The sequence below is a fragment of the Syngnathoides biaculeatus genome, chromosome 10 (assembly GCF_019802595.1).
Source record: "Syngnathoides biaculeatus isolate LvHL_M chromosome 10, ASM1980259v1, whole genome shotgun sequence".
Lineage (NCBI taxonomy): Eukaryota > Metazoa > Chordata > Actinopteri > Syngnathiformes > Syngnathidae > Syngnathoides > Syngnathoides biaculeatus.
Genome location: NC_084649.1, coordinates 27068943 through 27088379, shown reverse-complemented (window position 1 = coordinate 27088379; position 19437 = coordinate 27068943). Strand labels below are relative to the sequence as shown.

General features: G+C 46.4%; 1 protein-coding gene across 7 annotated transcripts in view; it reads right to left on the bottom strand.

The window, feature by feature from the left end:
* The window catches only part of LOC133507085 (plexin-A2-like), a 98753-nt gene that overhangs the window by 38547 nt on the left and 40769 nt on the right, over window positions 1-19437 (bottom strand). For 5 of the 7 annotated variants that reach the window (XR_009796741.1, XM_061831703.1, XM_061831702.1 and 2 more), the window contains exons 5-12: window positions 16309-16409; window positions 12299-12422; window positions 11740-11893; window positions 9060-9156; window positions 4158-4272; window positions 1866-2066; window positions 1065-1161; window positions 271-470 (exon numbers count right to left, since the gene is read on the bottom strand). Coding sequence is in view for 5 of the 7 variants with exons in the window: in XM_061831703.1 (XP_061687687.1) it covers window positions 271-470; window positions 1065-1161; window positions 1866-2066; window positions 4158-4272; window positions 9060-9156; window positions 11740-11893; window positions 12299-12422; window positions 16309-16409 (1089 nt within the window). In the remaining 2 variants the exon portion in view is untranslated. Of the gene's footprint in view, window positions 1-270; window positions 471-1064; window positions 1162-1865; window positions 2067-4157; window positions 4273-9059; window positions 9157-11739; window positions 11894-12298; window positions 12423-13050; window positions 13179-16308; window positions 16410-19437 lie in introns of those variants that run through there. The other 2 variants (XM_061831706.1, XR_009796742.1) reach the window with 2 other exon arrangements.

Sequence of the window (19437 nt, the reverse complement as noted above, 5' to 3'; positions counted from 1 at the left end):
AAAAAAATATGTCTTTAATATCAATGTCTGTAGGCGTGGTGATGCAGCATTTGTGTTCAAGTGTTATGATGCTATTTGTTAGCCTGCCGATGGCACTTTGCGTTGTCTCGTATACGTAATAGAATAATCCTTGATATGCTGTCCTTGGACTGCAACTGTGTATTTTTTCTAATGTAGTTTAACTTTTTACTTGGCAATAAGAACCGAACCTTTCTTCCACCCAGTCGAGAGAAAACGCAATCGGACACCAGGCCGGCCAGCCAAACAGACCTCGGTGATGCGCGGGTTGGTGCACTTGACATTGGCGGCGGAGAGGTCGAGCCAGCGGCTGGCGTACGGCGAGATGGGCGGGCAGTGGCGCTTCATGGTGCATCTGCCCTCGCTGCCGCACCAGCCGCACTGGAACTTCTTCTCGGCCCGCAGGCACATGCCGCAGCTGTCTCGCTGGGCGCTGCACTTGTACAGGTGAACTGTGGGAGGGGCGCACATCAAGAGGGATTCTCACAAACGGCTCGTCAACATCCGAAAAAACAGGACAAATATCAGGACTGACGCATTGAAATATTCTTTGTTGGTGATTTGGGTGGTTTGTCACTTGGATGACGAGTTAATTGGTTGGAATCTTGGTTGACAAAGTCCTTATTCACAGAAAAATGAATTGTTTCCTGGGTTGACCAGGTTAATTTGGAGTAAGATTGCCCAAATAGCTCTCAGGATCAGAATTTCTTCAACAAACTTCCGATTTGTTTTTTTTTGGGGGGACCGATCGGTCAACATTTTTGACTGCCGAGTTAAACCCCGATCCGAATACAGGCTAAGACCGAGTCACATTCATGACCGTGTCTGTCCTCGAATACGCCGACGGCAAAGAAATGTCCACCCCCATCGTTGGCTCCTCGTGACACACTGATGACTGGCGTTTATTGGTGTTGTGAAATTTCCCTGAAGCCCTTTTTGGGGGGTGGGGGGAGTGGAGCGGCCCTCAGTGACCCATCCGTTTCCGCCTCGGTGGATTGAGTCCCCGGCCCTCTGGGCTACAAGCAGATACAGAAGGAGAAAGGCACCTTTAATCTTGTCGGGATTGTCGATGATGAAATTGCCGTTCCACACGATGGCGAGCTCCGCCGCCAGGTCGCCGATCTTCGCTCCCTCGTACATGTACTGGGAAACAAAAGACGGCGGTGAGCGGCGAGAGGACTGAAAGGGAGGGGGGGGGGGTGGAAGGGGCAGCGGGAAGCGAGAAGCTTTTTAACCGTCTGTCATCACCCGCGTCAGAGGACGATGCCCTTTTCATGCATTGTCGCAGACGACACGCCTCGCATTGTAATCGGGCAACAAAGGGGAGACATCTCCCGAATTCATCTGCAGCCTCTCGTTTGGTGATACAAGACAAGGTCACGGCGAACCACTAGTAACATACTTTCCACTTCACACTCACGCCCACCGGCCTTTTGTCTTGGAAATAAAACTCTGCTAGATGAGAATCCATTTTTTTTGTCTTGGCCCTTTTCGTGTCCTTTTCAGTCATTTTGTTGTTGTTTCTCAGGGACAATGTACAGAAAACGTCAAACTCAAGCGTAGAAATGCTAATTGACATCTGCAGTCCCTGTGGCATGTAAGAAAGAAAATTGGGTGGGTGGGGGGGTCAACAGTGGAAACGGTACATTAAAATAAGGAATGGTAAAGAGTATTCTGTCACTCGACGCCGCGTGTCAAAAAAGCTCCAGAACTGCTGTCGCAAAAGATATACAGTACCGTAGTTCAATGCTTGCGTTTTATCTACACCGTAGGGGCCCGGATTCACGGAGGCAATGGGTGGGGGCTACTTTGCAAGGCGCTGCCAGTACAAAAAGAAAAAGCCTTACAGAGCTGTTCTGGCACTGGACGCTGGTGCTGTTGAAGCGCAGCGCCGTGACGCGGTGGCCGACGCCCTGAACGTTCACCACGCACTCGTAGCCCCGCTGGCCCGACTGCGGCTGCGGCAGGTTGCGGGCCCTCAGGGTGATCGGTCGCACCTCGCCGGCCGGGATGAGGATTTGCCCGGAGTGAAGGAGTTGGGGGCAGTCCTGAATCATAAAAAGATGGGCGGAGGAAAGAAAAAAATCAAACAAAACAGACAAACGGGAAGTTGGAATGGAATCCGTTTTGAATTCAAGCAAATTTGTTGGGAACATGTAGGAAGCAGGCCAAGCCAGGAGTTACTTTTCTGTGGTATTCCTTGTATTAATTTAGCCACCCCACCCCCGCCCCCGCCTCCATGAAATTCATGAACAAACATCCATCTCTCCCTCCATTTTCTTCCTCTTGTCCACCTAAGCAAAGAAGCCCCCCCACACCCACTTCCCTCTCCCCGGTCGCTAATATTGTTGCAGTTTCCTGAAGGGTTGCGACCATCGCCGTGTATATTCGGATATCTCGGTTATACTTGCCCCAGTTGGCCAAAGCGTGCACATCAGTAGAAGAATCACAAAGGAAGTAATCACATGACGGACAAACTGTTTGCTTCTTTGTATTCCATTTAATGACATTATTACGGCAAGTTTTCATAAAGTGCAATTTTGCGGGCTGCTATTTTTCATCAGGCTGGGAGGGATTAATGGCGTTTCCATTCATTTAAATTGGGAAAATTGATTTGGGATGCACGGCTTTTCGATTTCCAAGTGCGGTCACGGAACAAATTCAACTTGTATCGCACCGCCATATTTTTTGTCAGGTGGGGGAAGAATGGATTCTAATTCAAACAGATCCGAATAAGCGGTTCCGCTTCACGGCGCGTTAATTTCCATGTTGCCCGTTTATTGCTGAGTCCGTCTGCGTCGTTTCTGTGTGCTGGTGTTTACATAACCATTTCTTCACAGGATATAAACAATCTGTCACTGTCATCTATCTCGGCGTCTGCCCGTCGTCGTCTGTATTAATGCACATTTCAGAATGTGCCTCTGGGATTACGCCAGCAAATACATCTCTAATCCCAGTAATACATGTCCTGCATACAAGTTTTTTTTTTTTTTTTGCTGAAATCCAAGCAAATGTTTGTCAAGTGTATGTCGCGGTATCGTTTTTGTGGCTACTCCATCAACCGTCCATTTAATATAAATTCAGTACAACTGTACGCACCCCAAAAACTACGTTTGAATAATTGCGTAAAATGTTTTCAACAAATTATTTGGCCATTGGGTGGAAAGTTAGGAACATTAAACCCCCCCCCCACAAAACACCAGTGACAGATAATTTTAAATGAGGTTGAGATGTCGATCATAACGGGATGCACGAAAAAACTCATGCCCGAAAATGATCGAGGAGTCGGCCATTTTGGTTCGGGGCAGGCGTGGGTAAATTCCACGACACGGATGGGATTCGTTCGAGTCAGCCTCAAACAGAAGGAACTATCTTTTCTATCCTGGAAGTAGAACTCGCAAATCATTTTTGCCTAAACTATCAAATGTAGGCAAAGTTTGAGTCAAAAATGTAATCAGCCACGACTCCAGAGTTTCAGATAGATGTGAAAATTTACTTGACTTGTCTGTCATGAGAAAAAGCAGCCATCTTGAGTGCGTTCCTGGAAAACTCACGAAGAAATTCACCCAAATTTTCCCCCCAAAAGGAGCAGACGCCCTAAACGGACAAGCGATGCTAAATTGCCGAGCATATTTGCCAATCTCAGCTAGGGGTGGGCGTAATTTGATCATTGTTAAAAGGGCTTTGTTGCTGCTAGCATCGATAGCTTGGATTATTTCTCGAGAGCTATGAAATTAGATGATATGACAAACTGGATATTAGGATGTTTGTCAATGCTTTGAGCAGCGGGTGTACGGGTCTGCGTGTGTCACGAGCACGGGGCATGAGGTTGGACCCAAATGCAGGACTCCGAGGCAGTGGCACGATGTCGAGGGTGCTTCCAAGCTTACAGGCAAATACGACAAGAAGCTCGTATACTTAATGCGCTCTCACACAACAATCTGCCCGCTAATCGTACAAGGCATGAGGCTTAAATGGACGGCATAATTGGCGACAATGAGGCGCAAGCGAGGAGCTGGCGCCATGGCAGTGTCCCGGCCGCGCCCCCCGACAGAGGGCAGCGGCTCGGCTCCGTCGAACACGTTCCATTTGTGGTATTGTTGCATTTTAATGAGCCGAGGGCACGTTTTGTGTCGTACCTCCGTGGCGTTGACTCTGCCCTCCTGGAAGGAGCAGCTGCTCGGGTCGTGGGTGCACATGTTGCGATATTTGCACCAGTGGCAGCGAAACGTGCTGTTTACGCACGAGAGACACCTGCGGGACAGAACGCGCTCATTAGTGCGCGCTGCTGTGTAGATGACCAAAATAACAGCAACAACAATATCGCGATAATACACATTTAGGTAAGAGCTCCACATTGATGGACGGATGGACACAGACAGACCCAGCGACAGATGATGGTGATACGCAGCTGTTGTGCGAGCAGATTGAAAAGAAACAGGACTGTTTTCTTCCCGCCGGGCGAGACAACAAAGGCTCGGCTGTTCTGTAACGGAGCTTTTCGCCTCTTACGTTTGCGTAAAATAACATTTCTGTCGCTCGTTTGCTCCCGGGGGAAAAAAAAAAAAAAAGGGTTTCCGAGCATGCAAGCAAACAAACAAAGAAGTCAGATAAAATCTATCCACAATGTACAAGCTGGAAGGGGAAGAAACTTCGTTGGGCAGAAAATTTGTATTTGATTTATTCTTTTTTTTTTTTTTTTTTTTCAAAAACACCGGAGCAGGGAACCTACGTCCTGCGAGAACATTTAATGAATTAAGGCCGCCACGCCATCCAATTCTGAGAGGAAATAATCTTTTTTTTTTTTTTTTTTTTTAAATCCCCAAAATAATAACCAACAAACACTCATTTTCCGGTGTGTCACAGTAAATGTATTTGTATCCTAAATTTTTTGTTCCGCAACATTCTGAATGGCACAGAGGCCTACGGAGACGGGAAGTGGAACTGCCACACGGTGAACAAACACAGTGATGCTCAGCCTCTGGCTAGCCAACGTGATGGCTAGTCATATGCTAAGAGGCACTACGTAAAACTTGCAAACTGACGTCGATATCACGCAGTGGAAATGAAGTCAAATGATATCATAACCAGTGAAGTGCAAAGGCAAATTCCATTGGCAACATTTAAACAGGGGAATAACAAATGTCATTCGTGTTTTCATACAACAGCTTCGTTTTGGCCTTTTAAATTGTGACAAATCCTTCTGCGTTGTTAATTTTCTCCAAAAATTAAAAACTAGTGATGTTGCACGCTCCAAAAATGAAACAATTTAATTTCAAATTTGATTACATTTTTGAATTTATTGTGTACATCTATCCGTCCATTTTCTTGGGTGCTTATCCTCACAAGGATCCCAGCTGTCTTCAGGTAGGAGGCGGGGTGCACCCTGAATAGTTGCTCGCCAATCGCAGGGCACATCGAGACAAAGAGGAGTCACACTCACAATCACACCTTGGAGCAATCCGTCCATCCATTCATCCATTTTCTTTGCCGCTTATCCTCACGAGGGCCGCGGGGAGTGCTCGAGCCAATCCCAGCTGTCAACGGGCACACCCTGAACTGGTCGCCAGCCAATCGTAGGGCACATAGAGACACTCACGCCGACGGAGCAATTTAGAGTGTCCAATGCATGTTGCGCGTTTTTGGGACGTGGGAGAAAAGGGGAGACCCCGGAGAAAAGCCGCGCTGCTAGCTAGCTAGCTAGTTAGCTAGCTATCTATTGAAAAAGAAAAAAATACTGCGAGCAGTTTGCATTTTTCAAATTTCATTTTAAAGGCTTGTCAAATTGGTCCTGTATATACAAAAGCTTTAGGAATAGTTTGCGACTAATGGCAAGTCGTTACTTGCGCCCCAGCTTCGACAGCATTGCCGTTACCGTGACAACAAAATGGCCTAACCATCCCCGGGTGGAAACGCCCCCCCCCCCCCCCCCCCCCCGTCCTTGATCACTCGCATAACATAAACAACACGGACGACACTTGTCGCCGTCATTGTCGGACCGTGCGGACAACGATTGCGGGAGATGATTGACGCCCGCTTATCTGAGTTTGACCTTGAAATATAGAAGAAAAAAAAAAAAAAGCTTTGGGGGGGGGGTTGGGGGGGGGGGGGCTAAGAACCACAATCAGCTCTGCAATGCTGCAGCTCCAATTCACAAAAGCCAATAAATGTAGCGCCGTCTTTTTATTTATTGGATCATCATTCATTAGCTGGGGGTGGGGGGTGGCATAATCGGAAATATGCTGTGTACATATGTGGGAGGAAGCGAGAGAGACTTCTTTTTGTGTGAGTGTTGGGGGGGGGGGGGGTGAGGCACGAATAGGTCTCAACCGCCTGCCAGGGTGCCGCAGCGCCGGGATTGTTGATGACAGGATCCTGCGGGTCAGGAGCCGCGTCGGACGTGAAATATTCATCACCGGGAGTTCGCGGGGGTCACGGCGACGCTAATGAAGCGCCGCGTATGCACGATGAGCTCCTCTAATGACTTAATTGGGTCTACTTGCGTATTTACGTCGCAGTCAAAGAGCCCTTTAGCATCGGCGCCGCGCTCTCTTGCCGTCGCCGCCGCTTAATTTTGCGACAAACACTCATCGGTCGGACGCAACCGCCGTGGGGAAACATTATTGCGTGCTCACAAATTCAGCGACTGCTAGCTTGTGGCTCAGGGTCATTTGCACAGAGGGGAAAGTTCTAGAACTAGCGCCAGTTTTCTGATCTGCCACCATCTTGATTTTGACATACCTCATTGGTTAGGATATTAATGCGGGATTGTAGTTGCAAGACTGACCTGTGAGAGGCAGCACCGTGCCACAGGCCAGATTGCCCAAATATAAAAAGAAGACACGAAAGAAGCTAGCCAAAGGATTGTTACACAAATGAGGGATTTTTTTTTTTTTTTAAATCGTTAAAGATTTTTTGTATCTCGTGCAGACACATTAAGATCAAAACAACGTCGTCCCAATGTTGGTAGTTCTTTTGTCAGGGAGGGGCAAAATCACAAAAACATCTCTTGACCTGACTGTTAGCTGGTTGGCTACATTACGGTTGACAGCCCAGCCAGCTCATTTTCATTTTTATTAAGATTAATGGCTAGTAAGAGACATTATAAAAACCCAGTTGTTCTTTCTTTTGTGTCCGAGTAAGCTCGAGCTCGATTCCTTGTTCGTTATCATCACATTTCAGCTTACAATTACGGAGTTTCCAGTTCAGCCGCAAGGTATTCTCCTGAATTGTAAACATGTCTTGCATTCGCAAATAGGGAAACTGGACAGAATGTTTCGATAGTACATTGGGAAACTGGGCAAAATGTTTTGGTCGTACATTGGGGAGGGAAAAATTATCAACACTGCCCCCACACGGTTTGTGGTGGTACTGCAATGCCTGGTCTGGAAGCTTCCACCGGACGTACAGAAATACGGACAAAGCGTTCAGACGCAATTCGACTTGTGAAGCGTACAAAATAAAGGCTCGTGTCGGGCAACCAGTCAAAGGGACTCGGCAGCGTGAATCGCTACACAACGGCAAGGAAGCGAATTCTTTACCGTGAGGGACTTTGGAAAACCAAAACCTTCCTGTCACCATTCCTGATCAGTTAGCTTAAAAAAAAGAAAAAAAAAAGGGAAATCACTTCCAAGAAAAGAAAATGCAATGAAATTGTTTCAGACTGCACCATTACAATGAAAGTCACAAAAAGTCAGTCAAAAAGTAAAGTTATCGATTCCACGTCCAGTGTTAAATTCTACTGTCTCGCTATTTCAAACAACGGTTTACGTTTGGTTTTTTTTCCCTGCCTAAGACTAAAAAAAAAAAAAAAGGGATTCCTGCCCAGGACCCGAAGTAATACATTATGGATTGGCGTAATCCATCCATCCATAGAAAAATCAAAAAGAAAATGTCTGCCTTCTAGACTATCAATAACTTTATAATAACGGGCTGAGAACTCATTTTGGCTCCGAGAAAAACAACAAGCGGCACGCTGACTCAGCTGGAAAGCGTTGGTCCGGGGTTTGATTCCGGGGAGTTCGCTTGTTCTCACCGTGCTTGCGTGGGTTTTCCCCGGGCGGGCACTCCGGTTTCCTCCCACATCCCAAAAACATGCGACATTAATTGGACACCCTAAATTGCCCCTAGGTGTGATTGCGACGGGTGCGACTGTTTGTCTCCATGTGCGCTGCGATTGGCTGGCGACCGGTCGAGGGCGTAGCCCGCCTCCTGTCCGATGACAGCCGGGAGAGGCTCCAGCACTCCCTGCGACCCTCGTGAGGATAAGCGGCTAAGATGGATGGATTGGTAGTGTGTGAAAAAATACATTTCTACCCCATTTTCTAGTGGTTCAATACATTGAATACACCAATAAAGAGGGATTGTTTGAGGATTAAAAAAGAATTTGACAGAGACGTAATTCCAAGCATTTTTTTTCTTGAACAAAATGTGTTAATCAAGCGATAAAGTACGTGTTCAGAAAGACACAATATAATATTAATATCCCGACATTGTCTGCGTGGCGGCAGGCATTCATGTCGCAAAATGAAGTCCCGTTAGCAGAACGGCTCCAAGCGTGGTGCATGGTAAAAGGTGAACATTGAAAGCAAAAGTCCTCTTTTTTTACGACCGCATTGTTTCATGTGCCCTGCAGGTACCCGAGCACAGCTAACGCTCATCTCTTATCTTTCAACAAACACAATTATCAAGCGCCGTTGCCTCGGGGAAACGTTTGCTTGAAAAAAAGTATACATATAAAGTGTCATTTAGTTTAACGATTTTTTTTTTGTTTTTTTTTTTTTTATGGGGACCTGGAACAACTGCGCTTATTCGCACAGTATCATCAGTGACTGTATCTTTGTTTGTTTCTATTTAAATCGGAGAGACGGCGAGACGGCCAACTTCGAACGTCAAACAAACAAGCCGTGACAAATGCATCATGTTGACTAAAATGGAAGCTGACAGTTTGATTTAGCGCCAGAGTTTATCGACGAGCGTCATCTTAAGGCCTAAATTAGCTCTTCTGCCGTCGCCAGGGTAGCGGAGGCGTGCGGACTCACATGTGATGCGTGCTGCAGTTGTAGAACTTCACCTCGGTGCTGGCGACCGTCTGGCCCGTCTCCCTGGAGTTCAGCCGCAACTCCACCCCGGCCCAGTCTGACAGGTGAGAAACGTGGACCGCGTCAATCCAAGGCTGGATTTACAATTTACAACGTACAGCGTAACAATTTCCCGTTTCTTGTTCCTGTTCAATCCCGAGTGGTGATTCGCTAAAAAAAAAAAAAAAAAGCCACCTTGGCCACAAGATGGCACCAAATCTCTTTTTACTAGGAGAGTAGTACCTTGGTCTACGCAGCACTAGCGTCCAATGTTCCCCCCAAGCCCGTGAGCGCCCCCTTTTTGACCACTGCGAGCAACATCAGACGTACGCACTGTGGTCAGATCAGTGTCATCCATTGAAGCTACATGGCTCATTTAAAAATTCTGATGACATTCCCATCAGAACATTTTTGAGTTTTTGCAAATTTACCCTGAAAATGTCAACAAACAAAAAAAAAAATACATTGCCGACCAAACCGAGCCACCTACGAAGTATAAATTTGAAATGTCGCTTTCAACTTTGTTTCATTTTTTTAAACCCACAATGATATCTCCGTCTGTTTTTCTTGGTGTGAAACTGAATTATTGCTTGCAGAATATCTTTGGCAATGCATGTTGAAAGCTGAAGGATGCTCCCAAACAGTTTTAGGGTTATTGTTATGTTGCCTCCTATATTTAAAATACAGAACTTAACTTAACTTTTTGGGCACTGTATCATCTGTGCTTTCATCCTTGGGTTGTGCCAATGTGAAATTTTAACATTATACACCATCTCATCCTGCACTTTCTACTTTGGCTTCAAACCATATCTCTCTCACTCAAAAAAGAGAAAATTCCATCGAGTTTCACCACTTTTTCTTCCAGTATTCACGCAATCCGACCTTCGTTAAAGCAACAGCCTTTATTTATTTATTTGACTTTTGCCATTATTATCGAGAGTAAACATAAGCATGTCTAACTCGTCTTTGCTCTACGTTGCCCAGATTGTGTTGCCAACTAAAGCAATTGGTGCTTGTAATTATGAGTGTACCCCTTTAAGAGCTGAGGGGGGTGGAGTCAGTTAAAGTTGGAAGTAGAGTGTGCGGCCCGGTGTGGCTGAACAGCAGCTCGTTGTAAGAGGCCCTGTGCTGTCGTGTTTAAAAAAGAAAAAAAAAAAGGTCACTGCGCTGGATCTGTTTTCATCTGGGCTGAGAGTGTGCGACCAGTGCGCAAATGCGCAGTTGCGCAGCTTATTGGGAACGATGCTGGCGTGCTCCCTGTGCACTTTGGTACCCTTCTTTCAATAACTTATTTTTCAAAGTAATGTGTTTAAAGTGACATCAAATGTGTTTTGGGGTCCTATTTTGTGGTTTATTTAGGATTTAAACCAACCGCCCACACCCGAGCGACACAAAAATAAACACACGCTGTCACTGGATACTCGAGCCAAAGCGCAGACTCTCGATTATGGTCTAAATATACTCTGCTAGCGCTGAATATTATGTTAAGTCGAGTAATTGAGGATGGCGGCCAACGAATTAATGCGGAGGTTAACCCCCGGCCAAAGAAACACGATGGAACGTGTGCTATTTGTTATGCTGCTGCGTTAATGTTTGCTTCCGCGTTGTCAAATCTCGACTTATGGCGTGCTGTTTAATGTATGCAGCAATGTCAACACAAACGTGGCGTCTAGCCATCAAATCCGAACTAGCCAGCCCAAAATATGGAAAGATAGCATTTAAGGGAGGTGAGGAGGAGGCCGCATGAAAAGTCTCCTAAAAAAAAAGAGAGAGAGCGAGAGGAACGTGAAACAAAATGTTTTTTTTTAATCTCAGCGCTCTAAAGAACCACCTGGCGTCTGCCTTTCTGCAAGAGCGCATCGCTGTAAGGTGAAAACTTGAGAGGATTACTGCACTCGGAGGACAAAACTATTTGCATATTAAACAAAAAAAAAAAAAAAGAAATCATTGCTGTCTTTTGTTCACGTCCGTAGTATTAATATCACGGTCGGGGCATCGTGTCCCAAGTCGGAAGTGCGGATTCAGCAGGGCGGACTTCGGCTTATCGGCTCCTCGACTCGACTCGCAGTTCGCAGTACGCGCTCGCTCCCAAGAGAACTGCAGTGAGCGTTTTTACAGTCCATTAAAGTTTGCACTTATTTGTAATTACTTGTCACGCACGCGCGCACTCCAAAGTTGTTTAAGCTTCTTCAAAAGCCGCAACGTCACCACCGCTGGAGAGGAGGTTTTTTTTTTTTACAAGGGGGGGCAATTACGGGGGGAAACTTTGTAATTTGTTCTCGACAAAGAGTTGGGTCTGCAGAGTTCCTGCCCACCCGCCAAATGTAAAATATTCAGAAAAAGTTTCTTACCTACCTGGTTCCCAAAATACAAAATGTCTGCCTGGCCGACCCTTTCATCGTAGTCCAAACTGTCCGAGGCCATTATTTGCAATCATTCCAAAGCAAAATCAGTTCCAAGTTAGCGTCAGGCGTTGAAACTACCTCACAATCAATCAGCGATTGCTCTCTTGAACAGTTTGTATGGTGATTTTTAAGAGTCAGACGATGTCCGAAGGGAATGGTCGCAATCCCCTTCAGACCGTTTCAAAGCATTTTGAGACAATCATTCACTGATTAGCGAATACTTCGTTCAAGCCCACCTCGCCCTTCCGCTATCAGCGGGACCTCCTTCCCGGCCGGGGACAGACACATGACCCTGTTGCCGTTGACGTGACCTTCCACCTCGGCCCGCTGCCCAAAGGAACAGCTGATCCCCGCCGAAAGATCCGGAACGTTGTTCACCTCCAGCAGCAGCTAGGAAAAGCCCAAAGGCGCCGGCAGAAGTCAGGAAATTCGTCTCGGTATACGTAAGACAGAATTGAATGGAAAACTGAGAAACGGCGAATCGGCCGACTCAAACTAAAGTTGGCGACAACTTATCGGCGTTTATAAGATACGGTGACGAAGGTAATCTGCGCAAGCTAGGAGAAGTGGAGATTTGCTTGCGTTTGCGTCTTGGCTCGCAACTTTTTGGAGCTGATGAGGTACTTGAAAGTACTGTCTGCAAACTCAGTCAGACTTTGTGTACAGCTGTCACGCAAAGTGCGTGTTGAGAGCCGAGCGGAGTGGCTGTCACGCGGGCTGTCAAAAGACCGCAAATACGACGACTACTCGGGTGACAGCACAGGACGGGAGAAGGACGACGCCGTGGAGACTGACTGGGACGCTGTGTGTCGAGACGGCAATGCTGTCCGGGTGAGCGATGACTTTCACGCAGCGGTCAGTGTCGGTGTTGAAGCGGAAGGCCTCGTCCGCCCTCGGGCAGCGGTCCCGCCTTGAGCACCTGTACAGCAAAGCAATGCAAATGAGAGGATACAACAGCTCCATCGGTGGTCATCTACGTTTTTGTTTTTCGTTCCCCCTGAAGAGGCCTTTGCTCAACGGACAAATCCAAACCCGAACTCGGGAACAAAGGCCTATTTTGAAACTGTGATCCTGACTTGGAACCACAGTTGGAGACCAGAGCACTTGTTTGGAACCGAACCCAATTTGCTCCCCTAACTTTGTCGGAAAGCCATACAGTATTTTCAAATCCTGAACCTTGATGGAAACCTTAAAAGTGTAACCCAGATTTGAAATCTTATTTTGAAATTGCAACTGGAAACTACGACCATTGAGTTTAAACCCATGACAGAAAACCCTCTTTTCAATGGCTAACCTTTGTTCAAAACCCTGAACAGAACTCGGACTCGAACTGCGGCTTGAAATCTCAACTTGGAACTCTAACCCAAGCTTGAACCCGTTGTTAGAAGTCCTAAAACTCTGACTTTCAAACCTAATTTGAAAGTCCATACCCAGTCTTGATACCCTATTCTAAAATTAACTCAGTTCACACCCTAACCCGAGTTTGAAACTCTAAATTAACACCTGAACCTTTTTATAAACTCTTACCCTGGTCTTGCAAGCCTTACTTCAATCTTTAATCCTGTTGTGAATCTCAAGAGTTGCATTTCTAAAAGACATTATGGACAATTTCATGCTTCCGATGTTCTGGGAACGGTTTGGGGAAGACCCTTTTCTGTTCCAGCACGATGGTGCCCTAGAGGACAAAGCAAGATCCATTAGGGCAAGAGGGACAAATTATTTTTAAGTCTTTTTTTTTTTTTTTGTCCATTAACTTGTAGAAGTAGGATGTGTTGCGAAAGAGGTACATCTCAGCAGCTTCAGACATTAAGAGGCCGGTTTCGAGCGAAAACACAAGAATGGCATTTCAAAAACAACCCAAAAAAGTGTCTCAGACCGACTCTAATGCGTTGTGGCCATACGCGGTCACGTCTTTAGCGCGCTTAGCTGAGGGCAGGCGGCAACTTCGCCGGCTCTCACTCAGGTGGTGCCGAGGGTGCTCAAGAAGCCCAAACCGTTCTGCTGTAATGATGCTGCAATACCAGGATCCGAATGACGGCGATGACTCGGTTTTCGGCTGAGCTCGTCGAGGGTGGCTGACAAGGGCAGCCGGCGTGACCGCTCATCAGCTCAAGTACCGCTGACAAAATACTCTTTTCATGTTGCCGTTTTATTCATCAGGTTTTGTCTGATGGGAGCCATTTGTTCCCTTATCTTGGCCTCGCAGCCCCGTCAGCAGGAGTCCGTTCATTATTAGACAGAGCCGCAGACTCCAGCCCCGATGACGGTGAGCCACAAAAGTACAAATGTGAGCTCTCCCTAGAAGTAACCATGAATTAATGTAGCGGGGGGGATGTGGGTCCAAGACCAAAACCTTTTATTCTGAGGAAGATGGAGGTTTTGACTTGTCTCGTTCCCTGAGACCTGGAATCCACTTTTCAGTTTGCAGGTTTTGTCGGAGTTTGCATTTTCATTGGGTGTCATAATGTCAAGCATCCAAGGACTAATGTGTAGGTTTAGCGGTAAGGTCTTTGGCTCAGACTGGGTATAAGATTTGGGGCCATTGTGTGGAATGAGGACATGGACTAAGGTCTTGAGGCGGGACTAGATCTGGTTCTCAGGTTTAGGGTTAGGGCCTGGACTAGTTTTGAAGGCTGAGTGCTAAATCCAAACTGTGGGGCCACGACTACGTCTGAGGTCTAAGACTAATCTATCATCTAAGATTTGGGACCAGGATGATCTATTTTGTTACTCCTTGACTAGTTTAAGGTATAGGATCAGAACTTGGACTGGTTTGTAGCCTAAAGATGGGTTGGCGCGACTGGGGAAAAGAAAAACGGATACAGGTATGAATCGGAACCGAGAGTTTGAATTTGCAGCGTAGATCCACACTATGTAGTACGAGCAACCTGCATGTGGCGTAAAAAAAAATGCCTGTGCGAGATTCGCTGAGAGACCAAAGAGATGGTGGAGTGGATTCCATTGACAGAATGTTAAAGTGGCCTTGTTCTGCCGAGTGATGGATCATGAATCACTTGAGGGAACGGCGGCTGAGCAATTTAGTGATAAGTGGACAGCATTAATTCATATAATTAGACAAGGCGGGGGGGGGGGGGGGACGAGTTCATTTAGATTAAAACAAAACATTATTTTCCTCCTCTAAGGTCAGCGGTGATGCGACAACTCTGAAAGCTGCAATTTTAGTGACGCCGATCCTCATCAAGATAGAGCTCGCAGAAACGCACACGTCACTGTGAAACGATGCTAAATCCCCCCGGCTCGGGTCAGCTTCAAACATTGCGGGCCGTCTTGCAAAACACAGCCTTTTAATCTCCTCAATCCCCTGTGCTCCATATCGAGGTATTATGCAAGCTAACCTGGGGGGGTCACACAATTAAGATGAGAGCGATAAGCTGCCTCTGTCGGATCTGAAATGTTCCCGTGGGTATGTTGAGGTCCCACTGTGATGGCCCAGCTAATCCCCAAGTGCCACCTCCCTTACTGCTGCATACATCAACAGGAGTTGTCGCAGCCAACAAAATCTAAGAGATGTAAGATCTAGCTCTAGGTATGGATCCAAGATGTTGGACTAGGTCTAAGTTCTAGGACCAGGGCCTGGATGAGAAGTAAAGTCAGGTCCAGGTCAAGGACCAGAACTAGCTTTAAGGGATATAACTAATGTCTTGGGGCAAGGCTAGGACTAGGTCTGTGGCCTAGAACCACAACAAGATTTTAGGTCTCGGGTTAGGGATTAGAGACAAGGGGTACATCTAGCGGTTGGGCGACAACTTTTGTTGGGTCAATGCACTCATGTGGCAGAAAAATATATCACAGCACACCACCAAACATAGTAACAGGTCTACGAAGATCTAAAAACTTCACATAGGACAAGGTCCAATGCCCAAGGTCTGAGACCTCAGATCAGAACTAGTTGGAAAGACTTGGGGTAGGACTGGGTTTTTTTTGTGTTGGGTGCAAACTAAGACTGGAGTGGGTCTGACACCCAAGGTCTGAGGCAGATGGCCAGGACTAGTACTAAGGTGTAGGGGTAGGACTTGATCTTTTGGTAAGGCTGTGGAAAGCAGCAAAGCAAGGTACATTTATTAATATACAGCATTTTCTCCACAAGGTAACTCAATGAGCTTTACATGATTACAGCGTTTTAAACAAAATGGAAGAGTTTCTAACCTGGAGTTGGTCTGATATCACATCTTTAGGGAACGTACTCCATTTGTGTCCGGCATAATAGCTAAACGCCGCTTCTCCATATCTGCGCCACTATTTGATGTGAGTCTGTCGATCTCATAGCGCGACTGTACGGGGTTCATAGCCCATTAGCATTTCTTTCATGTATTCAGAACTTAAACTGTTCAGTCGTGTATTGAGTAGCACTAGGATCGAGGTTTCAGGTACAGCCAAGGACGAGGTCTGAGGTCTAAGGTGAGGAAGCACTAGGTCAAACATCTACGACCGGGACTGCTACGAACATCTGTGGGCTACAAAAGCACTTGATCCCAGACCTAAGCCCAGGACTAAGTGATAAGACCTTCGTTGGGTACTTTGGTTGTCGGCGGAAGGATGCAGTGTGGGTTCTGGTCAATTGCTGTCCCAAGCCGGAGGGTCGTGCGGGTATGGGAGACAAATCTTGCCCTTCCTGCCTTTCGCTGCTGCTAAAAAAAGAATAGTTTCGCCTCAAGCTGCGCAAAAATCACATGCCTGCTCTTATTTTCAACGTTCCGCTAGCTGTTTGTCAAATAGCAATGTTACACCCTTAATCCCTTCAGCACGCTGTCTGCATGTGTGTTTGCGCACGCATCCGGACTCACGTGTTGTACAGGACACACCAACCGCAGTGAGGGTCCCCGGAGCTCAGGCACCCCCCACAGGTTCCGTACTGCTCGCAGGCCTCCACGGGGACCTGGACCACCTAAAATCAGAAACGGGGGGGGGTAAATTTGTTTGTTGTTGATTGGCAAAGTCGCATCGAAAAAAAAAAAAATACTCAGCTGATGAGTGGGAAATCAATTCGCGCGTGTTTTGACAAATCCATTTTTGTGTCCCATTTCATATTTTGTCTATCCCATGTTCTCATAACAGCTCCTCAATTTAAACATGATGGGAAAATCTTGTCCTTCTTGGGTTCGTTTGCCAACTTCATTTTCTTTATGAGTATTGTTTTATTTTCAATCTTTATGATTTTCAGTACTTTAAGTGCAAATATCTGAAGAAAGGTTCACAGAAGAAGGGGAAAAAAAGCATATTGATGAATTTATAAGTAGCCAGAATGGGAAGGAGGCCAAAATGTGTGCGGGGAGAGCGATCGTCCGTCAACGGCAGTAAAAGCATTTTCACTTGCGGATGCAGCAAACGCAAATACCACAGTGACCTCCGCCATGTCGACAACTTCACTGAGCAATTAAGTCAGAAGCTAGCATTGTTAGCTAGTGCTAATCTGCCTTTGCAGGAAACTCAATGCAGCTCTCCTTACCTTTTGGCTCCAACATCGTAGCACTTACAGTGCACTAACGCGTCTTTCTGCTCCGACTCGACGACGTGATAATGCCGCCGCCCGTAGCTCGACTTTGGTTACGGGCGGCGAGATAGCGGACACCTTTTCTTAAGTAGATAAGAAAATATTTACCCGGTTGTTTAATTTCACACTCGACGAGCGAGCGGCCTCTCCGGAGACTCGACTGTTTGTTTGCGTGCAATCCATTCAAAAGTCAATTTTCCATGACAGTATATTTTCCCTTCAAGGTTCTGTTCATGCACTGTAACAACTCGATTACAATTTTTGCCAGGAAAGTCATAGAAAAAAAGTCACCAAAAAAAAAAAAAAAAAGCAGAACGAACAATGAAATGAAGGACACGCGACGCTGGTCACATGGACAACATCAAATCAAGGCCGTCCTTTTATTGTGCGCCGTAACCGTGGAAACCAGAAAATAAGCAGCCTGCGCAGTAACTTCAACCGAAGCCGCGGCGTTTACCCCCCCCCCCCCCAACCTCAGGCGGGGGAGCTGGTTCTAGACTCGGGTCGACCTTGCCAAGGACAGACCGAAAAGTGGGAGCTTTCAAAGACGACAACAGTCCTTCAATGAGGTCGACAAAAGAGGAACCACCGGAAAGCTCATTTTCGGCCCACCCGGAGCATTGAAATTGCAAGCACAATTTCGTAGAACGTAGACAACGTTTTCATAGTGGAACGTTTATACTCAAGCGCATCCATTTAAGCGCGATTCAGCAACAGCCGCTTTGCTAACTTTTTGTGTTCTGTCTCAATTGTCAGAGAGGAAATGGAAGGGGAAAAAAAAAAAGTTATTATTAAACAAAAAGGCCGTAAAAAATCCACTTGACAGGGAGGGAGATCAGTATCGGCGCATCCCCGCGCCGGGGCCGCTTTTCTTTCCGGATCGTTCTGCAAATAAAACCGCGGCCTTGTCTGACGTTGGGATCTCGCCGTGTGTTCCTGCGCCTCGTGAAAATAAATCAATTCTAATCAGACCGCCACGAGTGGTTCTCGAATTGGATTTCTGAGGGTCGGCACGATTGTTTTACAGTCAGTTATTACGTTGTATTCTTTTAAAAAGTACATGCCTGCAGATGGCGGTCGTAATTAAAAAAAAAAAAGCCAATATTTTGATTCTCAGGGTATGTATTTGGACACATGGCAGGTAGACTTTAATTGGTACTAGGATTACATGGGGGGCAGAAGAATCTCTGTGGACCCAAAACATGTGAGCAGCAACACTGAGTCACAGGCTGATGATTTTGTCCTTTTTTTTTTTTTTTTTTAATATATTTTTAAGGATCCAAAGCACAACAATTCCTGTATACCAACTGCAACAGATTAGGATTTCAAATCCCTCGACTCCTCCCATGAGGCCAACTCATTTTGTTAATGGAATGAACCAAATGGGTTTTGAACTGATAAAAAAAAAAAAAAAAAAAAAGGGGGAAGAAAGTTATGTAGTAGTAGTAGTAGTGTGTGTGTGCGTGTGTGCGTGCGTGCACACGCACTAATCCATTTTGCCAACGCGGACCGGTGCCAGCGCCCACTTATGCTATTAGCGCGCCGGGGACCCACTAATGCACTCTTGACTTGTGATTGCTTACATCAGGAAATTGCATCGCACGTCCAGCCGGGGGAAAAATAAGGAAAAAAAATGGCCGGCCGGGCGGGGGAGGCGGCTTTGTACGCAGGCCGCCGCGACGCTCGGCGAACGGGGAGCTCCGTGCACTTGTTTACTCGTCGTACATTCGCGCGAGGAAGGGGCCTCGGTCCACTTTGAGTCCACGGGAGGAGCATTCAATTCAAATTTATGTATTGATGCAGTCGCGCGTGGAGGATGAAGGGAACCCGTCCCGGATTCTTTCCTCACCTTTGCGTGTACGGTGCGACCTCAATTTACGAGGACCACACGCGCACCATTAGCAAACATAACACAAAATTCAAATAAAAGTACTAAACGGTGGGAGCCAAATCAACGCAAGTAAGTCACTTTTTCCAAGAAGCTCCAGTTTGGCAGGTTGTTTATTGCCACCCCCTGTTCAATTTTCCGGTTTTACTCAAACAAAAACAATTGCGCATAATCCATTTAAAGTCGCCAGCTGATGCTAGCGCACAATGCAAAATGCCGTAGACAGGTATTACATTCTTATAATAACCCTTTCCGCAACAGGACTATGAACACAAACGGTACAGAATCACATGTAGACAGACAATTTACCGCTAACTACTCAAACTTCTCGCTATGGGAAAGATGGACCTGGTGGTCGAGACGCGGACACCAGATGGCGCCGCATCATGAAATATCGCACAAAATGTGTAATTCTTAACTTTCAATTGAATCATTTTTTAAAATAAAATAGACATCTGGAAAGTGCACTTTTTCTTATTCTTCAAGTGCTAATTGCTTCTATAGCTCTGAACTTCCTGTCCTCCCATCAAGTAT